The 23,306-nt window shown below is 35.0% G+C and overlaps 1 protein-coding gene across 2 annotated transcripts in view; it reads right to left on the bottom strand.

The window, feature by feature from the left end:
- UBE3A (ubiquitin protein ligase E3A) overlaps positions 1-23,306 on the bottom strand; it is a gene marked incomplete at its 5' end in the record, with an annotated part of 59,660 nt that overhangs the window by 19,386 nt on the left and 16,968 nt on the right. The window contains 2 exons of one of the 2 annotated variants that reach the window (XM_079700210.1): positions 4,806-6,052; positions 12,221-12,525. In XM_079700210.1, the coding sequence (XP_079556336.1) occupies positions 4,806-6,052; positions 12,221-12,525 (1,552 nt within the window). Of the gene's footprint in view, positions 1-4,805; positions 6,053-12,220; positions 12,526-23,306 lie in introns of those variants that run through there. The other variant, XM_079700211.1, reaches the window with a different exon arrangement.

Raw genomic sequence — 23,306 nt, forward strand, 5'->3', positions numbered from 1 at the left:
ATATTTAGTTTTTTTCATTTCTCTATAAAGAGATGAGGAAAAGTTGTTTATGTTAAATATAAAGTTTAGATGTCTGAGTAACAGCCAAATCACATAATCACATCTGCCTGTGAGACCAGGAACCCTGAGTTCTACTTCCAATTCTGTTATTAATTTCTGTAGGTCAGAATCTGAGTTTCATTTTCCTCACGTGTAACAACTAAGGAGTTTGACAAGTTTCATTGTTTTAAATTATTTTACGATGAATCTATGTAGATCTACTTCACTCTCTTGTTCTACTTAAAGGACATAAATCAGGTATGAAGTTCTTCAATTCAATTAGAATAAATCTTAAGAAACTATAATGGCCATTGCATTAAGCACAATATAAGTGAATGTAGACGATACAATTAAACATACCTAAAGGAGCACAGAATAATCTTACTCCTAAAAGCACTGTAGGTCAATTGACAAGTAAAGGAATCAAGTTTTGTTTCAATAATAACTAAGGGTGTCTATCAAGGAAAATGCTGGGGACTGGGTTAGACAGTATTGGTATAGCAGAGCCCAGAAAAAAATGAGTGAGTGATTTTTTGAAGAGATTGAGCATAACCTCTTGGCAGTAGGGCTTGCATTTGTACCTATCACCTTTAATAAGTTCTAGTTCTTATTTTTGGACTTTCCTATCCAATTCTACATCACAGCCATTTCTTTTGGTCTTTGGATCTCTACTCAAAATTCTCGGACGCCCTGACTAATCTGAACCAAGTCTCATACCACCATCACCCCTTACCCCTATGCCTACAATCCTCATCACTCTCTTAAAGCCTGCCAGTTCCAAAGCATGTAATCGTATATGAAAATGGCCTCAATAAATATGTATATATAAACTGTACCAACAGCCATCTCCTAAATACTAGTTTCCAGTCTGGCTTTATCAGAATACCTATATTTCTAACAGAAATATATATTCCTAGGCTATACACGAGAGCTCCTAATCTGAATCTCTAGAGGGTAGAACTTTGGATTTTTTTTTTTTTTAAACAAATCTCTCATTCAGATACGAAGGCAGTTTGGGGCACCTCACAGACAGCAATACTGTCTTCCAAAATACTCATACCCTCAACTCAATTTCCTAACATAAAAGGTAATTTAAAAAATTTTTTACATCTTCTTACCTTGAAGATGTTTTGTCTAAGAAAAAAATGACAAATTACCTAAAAGATAATTTAAAAGAACACACAAATAGATAAATGTTATTAGCAAAATACTGTAAAAACCTCGTCACATTAGGATTGTTCTCATTCAAATGAAAGCTGAGTTCTGAGCCCGTTTATCACTGTATTATTTCCTACGGAACAACAAAAAGTAGTGAAAGTAAGTCCTAGGGAGAAATATTCCAGTAATTTAAGGGTGTAGGGGTAGTTTTTAAACGATTCTGATATCTATTTGTGGAAAGACAACTTATATATTACATTTCATTGATTTTTAAAATTTGCTTTTCTGTTTTCATATTTTAACATCTCTGAAATCAGGATATAACATAAAATTGACAGGGTCTCAAAACTAAATTGGCAGCATTTGTTCTTTTTAGCTGTAATAAAATAACAGTGTGTCCTACAACCAGTAAGATATCTTAGGTTTGATAAAATATTGTAAACACTAATACTCTTATTGTCATCAAAAACAGTTCCTCTAAAAACTCCAGTTAGGAAACAATTTGCTACTCTGGTTTGAATTATATGGTACATGAAAGCAAGGAATATATTTTTCTTTAAATAAAAAAAATCTATAATCATTAAGTTACTACCGCTCCCTCCAAGCTAGTCAGTCTTACAATTAATAACTGAAAAATAAGACCCAATAGAAATACTCAAGAGTGCCATATTTTCCAGGAAATAGTCACTATTTTCCAGGCCTCATTTATAAACTAACGAGTAGATGAGCTCCAACGCTCCTTTTAGCTCTTAAAGTCTAAGGCCCTATAACCTTGATTATTTAATTATTAATACTGAGCACACCACAATGTTTCTCATTTCCTCTTCTCTTCCTGACCCTACTCTGTAGTTCAAAATTAGCAGGTGATAAGAAAGTGGTCAATAGGCTTTATTTTGTTTGTCAAACTGTGATATAAAAAGATGAGGCTTAAAAGAGGCAAAGTAGGGCTTCCTGGTGGCGCAGTGGTTGAGAATCCACCTGCCGATGCAGGGGACACGGGTTCGTGCCCCAGTCTGGGAAGATCCCACATGCCGCGGAGCAGCTGGGCCCGTGTGCCATGGCCGCTGAGCCTGCGCGTCCAGAGCCTGTGCTCCGCAACGGGAGAGGCCACAACAGGGAGAGGCCCGCGTACCGCAAAAAAAAAAAAAAAAAAAAAAGGCAAAGTAGATCTTACTGGGGAAGAAGATGTTGAAAATCCATTAGTACTTCTGACAGTGTACCTGAGAGGATCACCTTAAACTACTTTTTGTTACTAAAACACTATAACTTTATTATCATGATCATCACCTGCTATGAATGTTTCCAAAAAAATTGGCAGATTATCAATTTGACTTCCAAGACCTATTTTGATGCTTTTAATTTTTAACCTTTTCTCACTGTGTTATTAAAGAAGGGGAGGGAGGGAGGGAGGGACACGAAGGGAGGAAGAAAGTTAGCAGTAAAATCTGCTTAATGTGTACCCCTAAGAAGCTCCTCAGTGGTCATAATTCATCTTTACATCTCTATTGCTTAGCAAAGTACCTCACACAAAGGGTTTCTGAAGTGGTAATAGTCAGGTACAGATATTATCTAGTGAATCCTAGTTTATAAACAGGTCAATTGATAATATTTAGCTTCGACATAATTAAGCTGAACTCACTAAAAAAACAATTTGTTAGCATAATTTAAAAGCTCACAGTTAACTTTACCCTAACGCTTGCTCAAAGGACATCCTTATAAACTAAAATGGTTGTTTCCTCAAAATTCTAGAGGATAATTTTTAAAATAGAATAAAGTAAGTACACAAGAAGCACCTAAACTTTTGTAGGTTCTTAGTCTTGCTTTACTGGGCGGGGGAAAATAGGATGGTGTGGGGGAAGACAGTAAGGCTCAGTAGATTTCTGAGAAGGCAGCTAAGTAAGGTAGACAATTTTTTAAAACTCTGGATTGAATGTCACAGAGAGTAATTTCATTGCTTTTAAAGGCCAGGTACAGCTCTTGGAAACAGATGAAAAGATCCTAGCCCAAGAAGACAAAGATAAAATGTGTAGTTTGGGGATTTGTAGTTCTGCTCTAACAATGGAAATTCATAGATAGACCTCAACGTGCTTTCCATAAAATATCATCACACCCTTATAGAATAACCTATCATTCTGCTAAACTATGGAAAATAAGTTGGCTGGCTGTGTGATGATCAGCTATTAAGTATATTAAGTCAGTAGTTATTCATGTAGCTCAAAACTACTAAAGTAAAATTAAAAGGGCACCAGAAAGCAAGCAAGCTATGATAATTACTCCAAGCAACTACTGCCCCTTTCTGTCTCTGGTGAAAAACTGCCTGAGTTGCTTAAATAGTGAAGAATCTTTTTTCAACATCAGAAACCTATTTGGTATTAAAAAAAAAAAAAAAAAAACAGTAACAAAGAAAAGCACAGAACCTCTGCAACTTTTAAATTTCTAAGATGTCAAACAACTTTTTCACTGGTTTAGTTTTATAAATTCTCAGATTTAGATAAATCCATTCTAAAACTAAAATATATTTTGAAATAAATTTCATTACTTTCTAGTTATCTGTGTCATGGGTTCTTTTCCTTTATTAGCATAGAAGACTGACTATATCTTAATTTTAGTTGCCATTAAATTTTACTTGAAGTTGATGAAAAAGAACTATCAATGCCAGGTACATCTAATATTATAAATACAATAAAATCCTGTGATAAAGAACCCTATAACAAATGTAAATGTTGGTACAATGTGATTGGCAATTGGTTTCTGTCTTCTGGCCAGGCTTACATTCTTAAATGGGGGCACTAAAATTCTTATTTTCTGTGGAGGGAAGGAGTGAACAAAAAGCAACCCATGTGGAGAAACAGGGAACTAGAAGGTGGGTACCTGTGTTCTCAGTATTCTCCCAGTTCAATCTCCCTGGATTGGGTTGATAATACAGGCACCACTAATTACAAGATTCCTGGAATACTTGCTGTTTTCCCAGAAGTTCCAACCAACTCCAAGGCCCGGTGTAGTCCATATGTATATTTAAGTAGGAAGAAACTACCACAGTCAGGCAGTGCCAAACAGGGACCTTCCACGTGACCCCGCAGGAACTCCTACCAGCAGCATGCACCACCGGCCCGGGTCACTTCATTAATCTCACAATAATGCAATACTCAACTTCACATGATGGCATTTTTAGACACCACTTATTATTTCATGGTGTGGTTTTATTCTACCATTTCTCCCCATTAAGACTTGACATTCATACTTATTATTGGGTATCTCCAAAACCCCTTGCTTCTGTGCTCTTCAACAACCATTTCTCTTCTGAATGACAAAACTTTGGGGGTTAGTTGTCAAGATTTAGAAAATGTATTCTTTTTCAAAGAGAGAGTGATCATGACACAAGACAACCAATATTTTGTGAAACATTTATGAACTTGGACAGGAGCAACAAAAATATAGTACTTACATTTACAATTAAAAAGTCCATGTGTTCCTATACTATATAATCATATACATACATTTTCCCCCCAAAGAGTCACTTATAAAATGAATTCACTGAACTGTATCACAGTCTCCCCATCATTAGGTATTCAATCTAGTACTAATTTTTAAACAGTAACCCAACTTACCCGGACGAGTGCATCATCTATGATATGGTCACGTCTGACTTTGAGTCTCAAATATGGATTCAACTGCTGTCCTTGAACTAAGCTGTAGAGAACAGTAATTCTTCGTTCACTGTACATGCGAATTCTATTGTCATAATACAATCCCAAATTCTTTGTGACAGCATTCAATATAAAGGGACATGTCATAAAAGAGAATTTGTTCTCTGTTTCTACTTTGAAAAAAGTATAATCTTTATCCATTTCTAGAACATCATTCAGTGGTTCATTAATAAACTCTTCAAAAGGGATAAGTGGTTTTCGACAATCCAGAGTTTTAACAGCAAGTTCAGTTTCTAGTGGGTCCACTCGAGGACCTTTCTTGTTCCTTCTTTCTTCTCCCAATAGCTCCTGAAGTGTCAATTCACTGGACTCAGGAATGGGCTCTTCATCATCTTCTTCATTATGATTTGTGTCCACTTCCCCTCCCACTACATTTGCATAGTAAACCATTTTCAAGCACTTGGAAGCAGCAACAATAGCATCATCATCATTCACTAGATTTCGATTGTTAAAGTCAGTGCTTATGACTTTGTATGTAATAAGTTGTTGAAACGTTTCCATCATTCTCCGAATCTGGTCTGCGCTGTATTTAGACCACAGTCTGACCAGTTTTCCTTGGGCTGCAAGGGGTAGCTTACTCATGGCTTTGCAAAACAGTGGCAAAGCCATTTCCAGATATTCAGGACTGTGGAGATTTCTATTCTCCATGACAATAATGAATAAATTCAGATAATTAGGATCTCGGGAGTATACATTATGATACGTCAAGTCACATTCCACATTAGGTGACAAATACACAAGTGCATTGAGAAAGGCAGTTTCTATTTTTTCATTAGAGAGCAATCTGGTGTAGACCCTTCTAATGGCCTCAATATCCACAGACACATCGTCAGGACCTAATTTTTGTAAGTTGTTATCTCCTTGTGAGCTATCACTTATCCTTGAGGAAGATGCTTCTGAATCTTCTTCCATAGCTGCAGCAGAACATGCAGCTTTTTCCTTTTCATCTTCATCTTTGTCTTCATCCTTTCCTTGAAGAGATTTCAGTTCTTCCTTGGTGTGCTGTTTGACTTTCCGAAAGCTCTGTACCAATGCCTCAGCACTAGAAAAAACTCTTCCAATAACACGAATTAAAGGGGAATAATCCTCCCTCTCTCTACATAATTCTAGAATTTCATATACCGTCTCTTCTGTTAGGTAAGTCACATCTAGAAAATTAGGAAAAAAGAGAACATTTATTTTCATAATATATATGTATGTTTGCTTTCTTTTAGTAAGTTCTAGTGAAAAATAAAATTGCCAAACATTTTGTAATAAATACCATTTATGATTTACAAATCTTTTAAAAAGTATCTTAATACTTAGGTTCAACCAACAAAATATGCTTACCTATTTTTTCAATGTACTACTAATATTAACAACTTTACTCATTTTTTTAATATTCTATATGTATTCTTATATATAGCTTTTAATGAGCTCAAGCTCTTTTCACAATGATGGTATATATTAACGTGCAGTTTTAACTGTAAATATGAACCAAGATATCATGTGCCGACTCATCACAATATACCTTTTACAACTTCGCTTTACTTTAGAGCAGAAAACACCACTATTTTTCTGGGAGGTTTCTTCCTTATTTCACTACTCTGTTTCAAAAGATTAGGAAGGCAAGGTTTTAAGAAAGATTTCTTCAGAGTCCTCTTCTGAAAACAGCCCTTGTCCTAAAACCAGACTAGTTCCTTTCTGAGTCTTCCTTTCTGAGTCTTAGTTTTTTTTCAGGGTGGCCATTCTGTGGGTGACCGAGAAGGATTAATATATCATTTCCCATAAGCTCTGAAGTTGACAGACACTGCCATCTGCAGCCAGGTTGGAATAAATCTTACACAGTGACAGGAAATAGTTGTAAAGCAGTGAAAACAATAGGGTGGGAAGAAGGCAACTATGAGCAGACAAGTGAAACAGACTACTACGTAGTCACCAAAATCTGTTTCCTCTCCTTCCTGGGCACAGAGTTGGACACATTCTCCAGCTTTCCCAGCTTTTTGAGATAAGTGTTACTTTCAGGCTAATGCTTTTCTCCTTCTGGCTAATGGGATGATGCTTCCAGGATGGTTCTGAAAATCGTGTGTTAAAGACAGTGCCATTGGGCTTCCCTGGTGGCGCAGTGGTTGAGGGTCTGCCTGACGATGCAGGGGGCACGGGTTCGTGCCCCAGTCTGGGAGGATCTCACATGCCGCGGAGCGGCTGGACCCGTGAGCCATGGCCGCTGGGCCTGCGCATCCGGAGCCTGTGCTCCACAGCGGGAGAGCCCACGGCAGTGAGAGGCCCGCGTACCTCAAAAAAAAAAAAAAAAAAAAAAGAGTGCCATTACAGCTGCAACTCTGAATGACTGCATGAACAAGAACTCTCTGCCAATCTAAAATACTATGGCTGTTAGATGAGCTAGAAACAAATTTCCACTGTTCGTAATAAGCTACTGTTCTTTCTGGGGTCTACTTAATATTGTATTCTAGCTGATCCTTACAAGTAGAGAAGCCTTTCATTTTCCCCATCTTGCCTTCAGAGTCTTTAAAATACAAGTAATGACCATCTCCCCCTAAGCTGATATATTACCACTGTTTTTGCAGCCTGTAGTATTTAAATCCATGGGAGTTTTATTATGATTTTCTATTATATCCATTCTTCCCCATAAAGAAATAACATCATAAAAGGCAAAAATGACAGCAGGCCCTGAAAGGCCAGACTGAATATCAACTTACTACACATTTTCAGAGTTACTGTAATGTTAACAAATTAAAATTCTAATGAAATCACAGAAGAAACAAAGAATACTTCAAGGACTTTTTGAGATAAAAATCTCTGGAGCCATGGACAGTTGCAGGGGTCAAAGAGTTTGTTGCAGTTTGCTGGAAGTTATTTTACTTCCTTCTCATATCTGTCTTTAAATATAGTGGCTTAGGCCTCCACTGTCAGCTTTTGCCATTAGACTTTTTACATTTGCTATTATTCGCTTTCAGACAAAACCAGATAAACCTACAGCTCCCATTTTCTTTAACAACAAAATTTAAATCTATACATATACTCCCTTGAGAGGAACAGAGTAAGTTTGGAGGTTACAGAATGCATGAGTGCTTAAGGTGAGTGCCACTGCATGAAATATATTAGAAAAAGAAAGAAAAACTCCATGTGTTCCTTCTCTTACACTTTTCTTACTCGAGAAGAAAATACAAGCATACACACAAAAATGAATTTTAACATGCTGTTTTCTAAAACTCCAAGTTCTCATCTTACTCAAATGTTGATTTATTTTGTGCAGTTTAATATGAGCTTTCATAATGTTTGACTTTTTTTCAAAGAAGTTACCGAGTACAATGAATGGAGTGAAAAACAATGTAAAACATTCAAACTCAAAGAGCAGTAAATCCCAATGCTTGGGAACATCATACAACAGGCAATGGGTTGATTCAACACCTCATACCATAAAACTCCCTGGCACTTACCATGAGTTTCAACTAAAAAAAAAAAAGAAGAAGAAGAAAACTATCAATTTTAAAATTAAAATTAGCTTAGCTATAATGTACTCACCCTCATGATGTTATCAAAAAAACCAAACCCACCCTACATTCTCTCACTTATTTTCTGAGATAAGCCTATATAATCACAAAATTTCACCTACCAAAGCTGAGAAATATAACCCAATAACACTATTTTTGTTATGACTTGCATGAATATTAGATTACTAGATATAAAATAAAATGTTTTAACAGTCAACAATTTATTGCATACAATAAACAGGAGCATAAACTATTGTATTTTAAATGAAAATACAGAAGTAAAAACATTTCAATCCTGTAGTCAAATAACTACATTAATAAAAGAAGTGAAAACAGCCTTTAAACAGAAGATAACCAAATTTCACTTTATAAATCAATTCTAATAGCAAAGAAAACAATGAATGCTCTGGGCAGAGATAATTCAAAAACCCTGAAAGGGGGTGGCTAGGAATGTATGTGTGTGTGTGTGTGTGTGTGCGCGCGCGCGCACGCATGCGTGCATGTGTGATCCCTAATGACTATAAAACATGTCTGGCATTACTCAAAGTACTCAAATGTTTGACAGGTAAGACTAACCGATTACCAAAAGGATATGAAACCTCTAATGACCAACCACAAGATCTCATTCTCAACTAACAGAAAGTTGAGTAACGCTGGGTAATACCCCAAGACTTTTGTGTCCTGATTGATAGCAGTTTAGTTTACATGGCTATATCAACTTAAATTTTCTATTGCGATTACTTCTAACTCCAAAGCAAGTGCTATCATTGTTCTGTATCTGAAATGTGATCCTCTGAAACTGCTCTCTTAACCTCCAGCTCTCTAATGTATCTGGGCAGACACTTTAGGCTGGCTAACTCCAAATCTATTCACCACCTTTACCCCGACATGCCATTGTGATAGAAACTGAAAACTAAACACTAGTATTCCAATCCTCACTTGCATTGGGGGACGGTATGTGACACAGGTCTGCCTGTGACCTAAGTGGAAGCCTATTGGTGGACTTCTGAGGATTTGTTTTCCGGATAAATGAGACAAATATGACTCATACTTTGAGTAGAAAAAAAAATCATTTATTCTTATTAGCAGATGTACAAAATAAGCTAACTAGTATCATTTTCAAATTACCCAAGCAAAGACTATACAGGTCTCTACAAATTATAAAACTGTCCTTCAAATTAAAAAAAAAAATAGTGTTTACTAATATTTTGAGACCTCTTTTCATACAGGCCAGTAAAAATTATCGAACTGTGGAAGGAATAGAAATATAGCACCCCAAATAAAGACCTTTTGTCATTTTGAATTAACTTCAGGTACGTTATTTTACAGGAAAGAGAACAAATGATATATTTTGTCTGTTAACTCTAAGAAGATGTACTGGTAAAACAATATTACTGACAAAAGTCTTAATCCCTTTAATCAAAAGAGCGACAGCCTTGTCATCAAATAGTTAAGCAGAGGATAATTTTAGAGTCATGTAGATAATCCTATCTTCATTGTGTCAAATGGACCCTTATACTTGTAATGAACACAGATAAAACTTCTTAATATGATTACTACCTCTGCTTTTGTATTTGCTTCATAGTAAAAGATAATACAAAATGCAAATGGTTAGTGAATGAGCAGCTTCCAAAAACTGAACCACAAAAATACCAAATTTTATCACACCACGAATCTAATCTTTGGTCCTTGTTACCAGACTGTCAACACCTTCTTTTATGGGCCATAACTCTTTAAGAACGAATCCTTAAGGTTTCTTCTATTCAGGATATTTAGGCATATTCTGCTAAACTTCAGTAACCTCTTCCTGAAGAGTGTGAAACTGCTAACTGGGAGCCTATTTCGCACTATTTTAATTGGAAAAAATTATAATATGTTCTTATGAGACCAGGCCCAAAAAACAAAAACAAAAAACACCTAATTTCTTAAAATGTAACCAAAACATAGTAACTATCTATTATAAATAACTATCCAGTTAGGACATAGGACACTCTGTTTCCTAATCATCAAATAATAAAGTTGTTAACAAAGAGTTGCCTTGCATGTAGTAAATATGGCTTATCTTACGGATAAGCAGCGTTCTAGACCCACGCACCCTGTTGGCATGACATGCTCTTCAGAACATCTTCAAGTGATTCTGACATTCTACTAATTCTACATAAAATGTACCAATACTTTATTCACATGGTGTTTTGTTTAAAATGTTAAACTGAATTTTCAGACATAAATATAGTTAAAAAACATTGCATTTTGAAATATAAACATTCATTAACGTTTGGGTATCAATAAAAGGAGGTATTCTACTGAGAAAACAATAAATGAGACATTTTTGTATGACATACCTGTATATTTTATGATATATTTGAAAAATAATCTATAAAATTTTAAACTTAAATTCTTATGCAAAAAGAGAGTTTGGGGCAGACTATTCAACACCTGAAACTTTGTAACTAGAGCTAACGTATATAATTAACACTCAAAATAAAAGCACTAGTGCAGTTACTATATTTATAATTCCTAGTAAAAATATACTATAGTAAATACAGATGTTGCAGGAAAAAGGGGGCAGGGGGAAAGAGTGTAGTATATTGGAAGAAAGTACAATGAACTGCTAAATTATATAAACTTGAGCTTAAACAGTACACAAAGACTGGGGACAATCACCCAATAAGTACCTCTAAAATGAACCACATAGCCAAAAAGAAGATGGGTACATCCATCCTGCACTATAACCCGCATATGGCTTGCTGCCTTCGACTGTGGCAGCACATCGTACATTCACAGTAATGGTTGTTCTTATGGTGCACACTTGCTGGGGAAATGTGTATAATGCAACTTCCACATTAACATATTGACAACGTTCACTTATTTATCTAGTGTGTGAGCTAATTCATGGAATAGAAATATTCATGCAATAAAGCTGTAATAAAGTTATGAAAACAGCTTTATTATGGAAAGAGAGTAGAAGCTATTAACACAATTCCATTTCACTAAATTAATTTAAACTTGATTCAAATGACGTTACTGAAAACTTTAGAGGTAGTATCTAACTTCTATATATCCTAAACAAAAAGCTTCCTCTTTTAAAATACAGGACTGTCAGTCATTCAAAAATCTGATTAACTTGTTTCTAATATCGATTTGCCTTTACTGGGAGAAAGAAAGCTTGAAGTTTATTAAAAAGAAAAAAAGTTTTTAAAGTTTTGGAATACAGGATCATTTAGAAAGAAAAATAAGCCTTGGGTAAGACTACCATTGTTAGGTAATGATTCTTGGCAGTGCCAAATGCCTGGGAGAAGGTAAGCAGGATACAGGAAGAATACATTAGAAAGAAAAATTGATTATTTCTCAGGTAACTATTAACAACATTTTGCCTTGCCTTCAGAAACAGAAAAAGACCACTAATCAGTCTGCTACTTTCACTATATAGTGCTCGGGTTCCAAAATGCATGCCAGATATTTAGTCCAGCTATTTTAACATCTAAATGACTTTGTGGCCTAGTTTAGGTTATTAACTACTACTTAATACATTTTTCCTAGTGGAAAATATTTAAAATTTCTAATCAATCCATTAGCAAAGGAACTTTTGGGAATATAATCTGCTTCTAATTAGAGATCATTGGAACAGTAAAATAGAGTGAAATCATTAACTCAATTATTAGTTCTGTCCTCTATCACGATAAAAAATCGATTCCACTATACTAACATGTCCTAAGGTCACAAAATGAGACAAAAAAAGCAAACATCAACACCTCACACATTTTGAAAATCTCCAATGTGGTTTTCAGTCCAAAATTATCAATTAAAAATAGAACGTCTTACCTTTAAAATCATCTCTTGCTCCTTGTCCATCCTTCTTGTTCATTTTCATGTCAGAGCAGTTGTTAGGGGCACCTTTAGAGTTTTCAAGGTAAGCTGAGCTTGCTCCTTTCTTGGAGGGATGAGGATCACAGAGTTTTGCATTAATCTTATAAAGCTCAAGGGCTTTAATAGCTGCTGCATTGTTATCCATACGACGAAAAGTTGGACAGGAAGCACAAAACTCATTCGTGCAGGCCTCATTTCCACAGCCCTCAGTTAACTGGTGGTAGTAGCGTTCTATTAGATGTTTTGCAGCTGCTCGCTTCCTGTACCAAACATTCAAACAGTAAGCACAGTGATTAGTAGAGCTCTCAGGTACAAAGCTCAACAGATCATCAACAAGGCAGAAGTTAGTCAAGCGCTGAAGTAATAAACCTGCATATTAAGATGAGGTATAGAAAACGGAGATACACTATTTACACAAAACTTTTAACTGGTGAAATATTTGATACTTATTTCCTAAGACGTATGATAAAGAATATCAATTCTTGTCAAAAATCATTGTTTTAATAGAATATGCTTTCCTTTGGTTTGGGGCACAGTGGGGGGGCGCTTGTTTGACGTGCTTCAATTGTTTAGCACCACAGCTGAAAATCACAAGTTTTATGACTAAGAGTTTTAGTATTTTATCACTTTAAAAATTAACATTAAGAAAATGAGAGTCTATTTAAAGTATCAATCCAGCTTTCCTTTATATAATCACCATTTTGTTTCAACAGCCTGTAAATACTTGACTTATAGTTAACATAGAACTTCTATGTGGAACAAAGGAGGCCCCCCCCCATTATCTACTACACGGAAGATTTAAAAAGAAATTTATAAATAAAATATCCAAACCTTGTGTTATATCACAAGAAAGTGGCTCAAAACATACAATTTTGAACCCAAAAGGTATCATTAAACTTCCTCATTAATACCATGTCACAGGAACATGCAATATTTTAAATTCCTTTTAGAGCAAAATCTTATATTACTCTTACTTTGTGAACATAAAGTATGTGAACTAATGTTCCATTATGGCTGTTCTAGCAGACCTAGCAAGGATATTGAAGGGGTCATTTCATCAAGCAAGAAGCTGGACTAATTTCTATCTCTATGGCTTATTCCAACTCTTAAAATCTATACTTCTACTATTGATGATATGAGATCACCATAACTTGAGTAGTCTACTGGATCCAAAAAAACATAATTCACAGCTATTCCTTTTGTTTCCAAATAGACATACAGGAATAAAAACTACAAATAATCAAAACTATTTAAAAAATAATTTACCTAATTTAATTCTCAAAATGTTCCTACAATGATCTCACAAACATGTAGGACTAAATGGCAAGTGGTATTAGAGTTTACATCTTGTTAATCGTGAGATACATCTTGTTAATCATGAGATACATCTTGTTAATCATGAGAAACTGAACAACTAACAAGACAAATAAGGGATACACTAGTAAGTCCAATTTTGTCTCAAAAGTAGGACTTTGTCTCTAAACTATCAAGGTAAGTGACAAACAGTAATAACTCAAACACATTCAATTCACTCTGGTGCTCTGTTTTTTCATATGTTCCACGCAAATTTACCACTCAATGCATGCCAACAAAGAAAAAAGAAAAACCCACAAAATGCACTTAGATATTTTATTATATGTAGCTATAAACAATTCCACTCCTGAAAATTAAAACATATTATTTCAGATATATCACTGTGCAAAATACTAAAGTGACAACATGTAAAGAAAGAGAAATACAGAATTTATAAGGTTTATACCATACACTGCTATTCTTCTTCCAAAATGCAATAGCTTTCCCTAGTGAGAATGTAAATAAGTATGTATTTCCTTTCTGGAAGAAAATTATGAACATTTATCAAAAGTCTTAAAAATGGGGCTTCCCTGGTGGCGCAGTGGTTGAGAGTCCGCCTGCCGATGCAGGGGACACGGGTTCGTGCCCTGGTCCGGGAAGATCCCACATGCCGCGGAGCGGCTGGGCCCGTGAGCCATGGCCGCTGAGCCTGTGCGTCCGGAGCCTGTGCTCCGCAACGGGAGAGGCCACAGCAGTGAGAGGCCCGCGTACCGCAAAAAAAAAAAAAAAAAAAAAAAAAAAAAGTCTTAAAAATGAATCAGAGGATGAACCATATGAATCAAAGATCCCATTTTGGGTGAAAATAATAGGACAATTTTGTTTCTACAAAACCTGGAAAAAAACTGACATGCCCAAAAATAGATTACTAAAATGAACTGATAACCATTCACACAATGGAATAAACAAAAATTATCAAGATCTGAATTTGGCATAGATCACTAATTGATCTTTTAATTGTAAAAGTCTGTTACAAAGTAGTGTCATATGAAGCCATTTTTATTTCAAAGTGTTAACAGTCATTTCCCTGAATAATGTGACTGAATGAGTTTTTTAAATTATTATATCATTTTGCTTGCAATTTATTTTTTCTATAACATGCTACTTGTATACTAAAATTAATGAATATGAAAGGGGAAAATGTCAGTGGTTTCAAAACTTCATATACATGATTTGAATGGCCTCAAGGTTTACTAAATTGTCCGTATGAGTTTTTAAAGATTAGTTTCAAAAATCAAAATACCGAAACAGTCTAGCTATTTTTCTTATTGTCCTAAAAAAACAAACAAACCAAAAAATACCAGTCACACATATAATGCTTCTGAATGTAATACATAAACAACTGTGAACATTAAAAACAGAACAAGACTGAGAAATCAGAAAACCGGCTTTAAGAATCAAAGTAGCTGTACTATCTGAACAACTCTGGGCTTCAGTTTCCCATCTTTAAGACTCCTTTCAGTTCTAAATCTGTTAATAGGGAGGTGAGCAAGGAACTATCATTTGTTGAATGCCTGGTAACATACTGGACACACTGCAAGGGACTTTGACATAGGTTATCTCATCTGAATCCCATGACTCTGAGGATGATCTGCAGTCCACAGCCAAAAAAGGAGACAGAACTGAAAGAGTGAAATCACGTATCCAAGGTCGCACAAAGCAAAGTGCAGAACTAGGATGACGGCAGGAGTCCAGAGGTCTTCCGGCTTCAGAGTCTAAGTCGTTTCTACTATACTGTCTTACAGAAGGTGATACATTTCAAAATAATTCTTAACAATAGTAGTACTAAAAACTTTTATGGAAAAAAAATCCCATAAATAATGTGTAATTGAAAAAAGTAAAATGCCTTCTGAAAAATCAAAATTTGAATCTCAAATTTATGCATATCTGGTATCACACAAGAACACAAGTTTCTTGAGGAACAGGTAGCACTATATTCTGTAAATTTAATATATTTATAATTTGTTGAAGACCTACGTGCTAGGCTTACAGATGTTCTCGCTTTAGACGACAATAAACCCTAGAAGTTAAAAGCTCACACTCTGAGGCCAGATTGCCCAAGTTCACATGCTGGCTCTGCCACTTAATAACTATGTGACCTTGAATAAGTTTACTTAACTTCCTGTGTCTCAGTTTCCTCATCTTAAAAATGATGGCATACAGAAGAATTATTATGGCTGTGAGAGAATTAAATGAGTTAATATATAAAAAGTGCTTAGAACACTGCATGGCACATAGTAAGCACCATTAACTTATGGCACATAGTTAGCCACCATTATTGTTACAATTTTTATTAGCATCCTCACAAGTCTATGATTAGCTATATTAACCTGCATTCTGCTGATGCTCAGAGCTGTTACCTAACAAGTTACATATCTAATAAGAGATCTGAACCCAGGTTTGACTCAAAACTTGGGCTTTTAATACCACTAAGGGTAGATTTAATATAAAAGTAGGCCCCTCTATTTGACCTGCTTCGCTGTCCCAAGACTTAGAAATGGCAGCTAGACTGATGAAACAGGACTGAAAGGAGGCCAAGACAGAACCTCCGTGTTATTAGTGGAATCAACCACACCAACCATTTTTTTTCTTTTCTCACTTCAGTGACACCTTGAATTACCTGTTTATAATTCTGTATCCCCATCTAATTTAGAGCACATAAAAAAGCCTCTACATTGGGAATGTGTACACTAATAATGACATTTTGGTAAATAACCTGTACAAGATTAATCCCTATACATTGAGTTGCCAAATCATAGCTTATGGACCAAATCTACCATGCCACCTATTTTTTTTATAGCTTGTTGGTTTTTAAATTTTAAATGGTTGAAAAAATCAGTAAAAGAATAACATTTTGTGACATGTAAAAATTACATGAAATTCAAATTTTAGCATCCACGAAGTCTTACTAGAACACAGCCAAGCTCATTCATTTACATATTGTCTACTGCTGTTTTCACATTACAACAGCAGAGTTGAGTAGTTTTAGCAGAGACTGTACAGCCTGCAGAGCCTAAAATAAATACCACCTGGCCTTCACAGAAAAAATTTCCCAACTCTTAATTTAGAGACTGTGCTTTCTGCCCTCCAGTGACACTTCCATCCAATCACATGGCCTCCTACTCTTTCTTCTCCCTCAGCAAATCATTTTATGCAGTAAAATGTATAACTCCCTCAAGTATGATTTCAAAAAACAGAGAGAAGGAAAAAGAAAGATAAAGAAGAGATGAGGAAAGAAGAAGAAAATGAAATAGAAAAAAGGAAAGAAATGAAGAGACATCTTTTCCCAATGGGGTCCCCTTTAGTGACACCTTATCTGTCATTCAAAACTACCCCAAGAGGGGCTATGGCTAACTTTCTATAATTTCCTCACATCTCACTGCCTTTTCTTCTATGTAAAAAACAAACCAAGTATTATACTTTATAATACACTGATTTTTTATAAAGGGATTTTTTCTTATCAAGTCAAGTGACATTTAGTGATAACACTCTCAACGCTCTTGAGATTACTTACACATTGAAAACAGGTAATACTTTCCATTGATTTCTTTTATTTCTATGACTGAATCAGTGAGACAGTCCTACAAATAAATGTTCTGTGGAATAATAATATAGAGAGCCAGAGTTACTCTAGAAAACTTGGCGGAAATCTTTTAAAAATGGTTTCACCTTAGGGGGAAGTGTACTGATGTCAGCAATTAACTTTGAAATGTATGGTGGGGGGGAAGATGGATTGATAAATAGAAGGGTGGACATATGATAAAGCACTGTAAATATTAAAGGTAGAATCTAGATGACAGGCATATGGCATCAACTGTGCAATTCTTTCAATTTACCTGCATGTTTGGAAGTTTTCAAAGTAAAATACTGGGGGAAAATACTGTTGCCGTATTGTAACTTTTTAGACAGCATATCAAATGGCAGAGGAAATGGTTTCAGCCATCAGGGGAAGAAAAGGAAAACCGATGTCAACATCATCAATGGTACTAATACCACATTTGTCGACTCTGTTTTTGGAACAGTCTGGTACTTAACAAAAACAAAAAAACAAACAAACAAAACCCTATAATAATAATAATGATAAATACAAGAGTTAAACTCTGACCACATTATGTACAGCAACTTAATTTGCCTGTCAAGGAAACAAATACTAGGAAAGTATGTTTAATGTTCCTATACCAATGGCAAATCACTGGAATCAGAACCACTGAAACAGCTGCCAACAATGTAAGAGATGGAAGTGGAAAATGATCTTAAATTGAACTTAGCAGGAAGTTGGAAAATAAACAATGAATACAAGAATGAAGAAAATGAAGAAATAAAAATAGTAACTGTCAGGCGACTTCCCTGGCAGTTGAGTGACTAAGACCCCGAGCTCCAAACGCAGAGGGCACAGGTTTGATCCCTAGTTGGGGAACTAAGATCTCACATGTTGCATGGTGTGGCCAAAAAAAAAAAAGCAACTATCAGAAAGTGAAGATGTATCAGTGAACAGTGAGCAAACAAGACTGTAATTATAATACAAAACGACAGAACTTAAAAGAAATATTAACTGTGACGTGCAACATAAGAACTATTGGTGGAGGAAGTACAGAATAATGAAAGGAGATAAAAAGGCAAAGATCAGAAGAACATGTGAACGTTAAGTAGAGGGGCTTTAATTGAAAATGAAGTCAAATGAAGATGTGAGGAATCAAGAACCCAGAGATAAAACAGAAAGGGCCCAAGGCTTATATAATCAGTCTATAAAGCTAATAACCACTGCTTACTAGCCTCAAAGAAAGTAGAACACCTTTGTTCCTTCTAGGATGTTGCCTTTGTAAATCCTCCACCCCCTTCCCCAAAGTTTTATTTAACATAAAAAAACTTTAAGAATGACCAATGTTATCCTAGATAGTATTAGGCCTTACAGAAATAGATCAGACAAAAAAAACATCTGTGACACAGCCACGATCAGGTTTAAGGTTGGGTCTATTACAATTTGAGTGAATTATTAGATTATTTCAATTGTGAACTCATTATTACCATGATCCAAGCAACAAGCCATTAACTATAGAATAAGATACAGTTTTCACACAAAAAAGTTTTTATTTAAATTGGTATTTTTTTACTGTTAGAAATATGTTTACTGTAATAACTCCTGAGTATTCTTTTATTGAGGCTTATAATCTCAGTGCCTAGAGAGTTTGTTATATAGTAAACACAACTGTAGAACTAAATATTTATACAAAAATTACTCACCTTAAAAAAACTTTGTTTTTTAAAACAGTGTGACATTTTAGAGTGAAGAATAAACAAAATACAAAATATATCCATCCACCTCCCTCCAATTAAGATCCTAAAGGGAAAGGAATACAAAGTACATGTTGGCATTAGTGTAGAGCAACTACTAATTCTCTGTGATGATCATGAAAAATGGTCTTTGATTTTTATTTCTGATTCAAAGACAATCAAGACAAAACTTGTACCTTGACTAATTATACACTTGAGTGTCTACCATGGACCAGGCAATATGCTGTAAATTCTGCGATAAAGATCTGGTTGGCTGACTATTTTGCATTCTAGATAGCTGGATCACTCATAAAATAATCTTTTCTAGGAGGTTAGGGAGCTGAGAAAACCTTGGAGTTATTTAAAAACTTAATAGCTTTTATATATATTGTTGAGAAACACCTAGAGTTCTTTCAGTGTTAGGGTGAGAAAATTCTTAAGACTTAACTTTGAATTTATACTAAAGATTATTCAATACACATCAAAGTTAGTTTTGTATAGGTGATAAATGAGCCTATAGGTGCATTCCTATCAACTGAACTGTAGAATTACTACATTTATCTGAACAAAGATAAAAAAACTAACCAGCCAACCAGAAAGGACAGCAGGATGGAGAAAAAAGAAGCACCAGAACTGATTCCCCCACAGAAACTCTGACTTATATGTGATCCCAAAACCTTTTAGGAAACCTCCAAAACCAATTAGAAAGTTGCAGTACCTCAGGCAAGCTCAAAGCCTAAACCAGCCAGAAATGTGTAAGAAAAGTTGTTTCATATCAATTGCCTCAACCCCTCCTCAAACTGGCACAGTTCACAATAGTGATGAAAAGCCCAACTTGCAGCATCACCCTTGCAGCATCACCCTTGGGAACAGAAAAAAAAAGAGAAGAATTATGTCCAACATTCTCAAGGGGGCTGCCCAAAGAACTACTTTCTGTCTTGCCTAACTCAGAAAACTGATGGAACTAGCATACACTGGATGCCTAGGGAAAACAAAAGACAGTTATCTGGCTTGCTGTAGCCTCAGAGAACCTTAAGTGCTACAGAAAGGCACAAGAGAAGGCAAAATACTATAAGCTCTTGAAAAAAAACCAATAAACCTCTTCAACTGGAAAATTACAAGCACAAGTCCAGAGAAGATACACTCCCTAAAAGGTTTTAGAGGTACCAAGAATCTCTAGCTAGGCTGAATGATGGTGATCTTCCCCTCTACAAAGCCAGACCATAAAGACCGGGAGAGAAGCTGTTTTCCAAATGCAAAATCCACATCAATAACAACAACAAAAAATAAGGCACATAAAAAAAACAGGGAACCATGACCCAGTCAAATGAACAAAATAAAGTTCTAGAAAATGACCTAAAGAAACAGAGCTCTACGAATTAAATGACAAAAAATTCAGCCTAATTGCTTTAAAGAAACTCACAGTACTACAAGAGAACACAAAGAGAAAACTAGATGAAATCATGATGCATGAACAAATAAGAATATCAAAGATATATATATATATAAAGAACCAAAGATTCTAGAGTTGAAGAATACAATAAATGAACTGAAAAATTCTCAAGAGGTAATGGCAGATTTGATCAAGCAAAAGAAAAGAATCAATGAACCTGATGGGCGGGTCTTTGAAATTCTTGAGTCAGAAGGAAAAAAGAAAAAAAAAGAAAAAGAAAAATGAAGAAAGCCTAAGAGACTTATGGGACATCATCAAGATGACCAATATATGCATTAGGGGAATACCAGCAAGAGAAGAGAGAATGAAGCAGACAGCTTATTTGAAAAAATAATGGCCAAATGCCTTCCAAATATGAGGAAGAAAAAAATGGTATCTAATTTTAAGAGGCTCAAAGGACTCCAACTAGGAAGAACCCAGAGGCCCATACTAAGACGCATTATAATCAAACTGTCCAAAGCCAAAGGTAAAGAGAAAATCTTGAAAGCAACAAAACGGAAACTACTGGTCATGTACAAGGAAGCTACCACTAGACTATCAGTAGATTTCTCAGCAGAAACCTTCCACACCAGAAAGGAGTGGGATGAAATATTCACAGTGCTGGAAAAAAATACCTTCCAACCAAAACACTATTATCTGGCAAACTGACTTTAAAAGTGAAGGAGATACAATGACCTCCTAGCATAAGCAAAACCTGAGATAGTTCACCACCACTAAACCCACCTTACAAGAAATGCAAAAGGGAGTCCTACAACTTGAAACAAAAGGACACAAAACACAACACAAAAGCATACGAAAATATAAAGCTTTCTGGTAAAGGTAAATTTGTAGACAAATACAGAATCCTGTAATATTATAATGGTGGTGAGTAAATCACTTTTAATTCAGGTAGAGAGTTAAAATATAAAAACATTTTAAAAACTTAACTATATGTCAATGTATATGAAATATAAAAAGGTGTGATTTGTGTCATCAACAAAAAGGGGAGAGATGTAAAGCAGTGAAGTTTTTGTATGCAACTGATATTGTTATCAGTTTAAAATACTTCATTACAACTGTAAGATTTTATGTAATTGCCATGGTAACCACAAAGAAAATACCTATAGAAGATGCACAAAAGAAAGAAAGGAATCAAAGCATGTCACTACAAAAAAAATTTAACAAAACACAAAGGAAGGCATCTCAGAGAAAAAGAGGGGAAAAAATAACTACAATATATACAAAAAACAATTAACAAAATGGCAACAGTAAGTCATTCCCTATCAGTACTTACTTTAAATGTTAATGGATTAAACTCCCAATCTAACGACATAGATTAGCTAAATGGATTTTAAAAAGAAAAGACTCAACTATATGTTGTCTACAAGAGAGTTACTTTAGACACAAGGACATACACAAGCAGAAAGTGAAAGCACAGAAAAAACATTCTATGCAAATATAACCGAAGGAGGGAAGAGATACATATGATCAGAAAATAAAGAAAATATTTATATATAAGAAAATAAAGTCAAAAACTGTCATAAGAAACAAAGGACACATTATATAATAATAAAAGGGTCAATTCACCAGAAAGACACTACAATTATAAATATATATGCAGAGCACTGAAACATACTAAGCAAACATTAACAGAATCAAAGGGAGAAATAGACATTAACACAATTACAGTAAGACATTTCAGTACCTCACTTTCAATAGTAGATATATCAACCAGACAGAAAATCACTTGGGAAACAGAGGACTTGAACATCGTAATAGACCAAATGGACCTAACAGACAAATAAATGACACTCCACACAACAACAGCAGAATTTACATTTTCTCAGTTGCACATAAAACATTTTCCAGGAAAGAGCACATGTCGTACCACAAAATGAGTCTTAACAAAATTTAAGAAGACAGAGATCATACCAAGTATCTTTCCCAACCACAATGGAATGAAGTTAAAAATCAAAATCAAAAGGAAAACTTGAATATCCACAAATTTATGGAAATTAAACAATATAGTCTTGAACAACCAATGGGTCAAAGAAGAAATCAGAAGAAAAATTAGAAAATATCTTGAGACAAACAACAATGAAACACAACATACCAAAATGTATGGGATGCAGCAGAAGCAGTACCGGGGAAGTTTATAGTGGTAAACACCCACATTAAAAAAGAAAAAAGACCTCGAATCAACAACCTAACTTTAGACCTCAAGGAACCAGAAAAACAGACTAACTCAGAAGAAAGGAAACAAAGATTATAGAGAAATGAAATAGAGCATAGACAACTGAAAAAATAATCAATGACAGTAAGAGTTGTTTTTGGAGAATTTCAAGAAAATCAACAAATCATTTGCCAGACCAAGAAAAAAGAGAAATGACTCAAATAACAAAATCAGAAATGAAAGAAGATAAATTATAATTGATGCCACAAAAATAAAAAGAATCATAAGAGACTACTAACAACAAGTATACACCAACAAATTGAATAACCTAGAAAAAAAATGAATATATTTCTACAAAAGCCCAGGATAAGATAGCTTCACTGGAGAATTCTACCAAAGATTTAAAGAATAATTAACACCAATTCTTCTCAAACTCTTTCCAAAAACTGAAGAGAAGGATACACTTCCAAACTTACCTATGAGGCCAGCATTACCCTGATACTGAAATGAGACAGAGCTACGAGACAAGAAAAATACAGGCCAATATCCCTGATGAATATGGATGCAAAAATCAATAAATTACTAGCAAGTAGAATTTGACAACACCTGAAAAGGCTTATACACTATTGCCAGGTGGGATTTATTCCTGGAATGTAAGGATGCCTCATCATATGAAAATCAATCAATGTCATACACCAAATTACCAAAATGAAGGACAAAAATAACATGATCATCTCAACTGATGCAGAAAAAGCATTTGACAAACACCCTTTCATAACAAAAAGTCAAACTAGACACAAAAGGAAATTACCTCC

The sequence above is a fragment of the Hyperoodon ampullatus genome (assembly GCF_949752795.1).
Source record: "Hyperoodon ampullatus genome assembly, chromosome: 3".
Lineage (NCBI taxonomy): Eukaryota > Metazoa > Chordata > Mammalia > Artiodactyla > Ziphiidae > Hyperoodon > Hyperoodon ampullatus.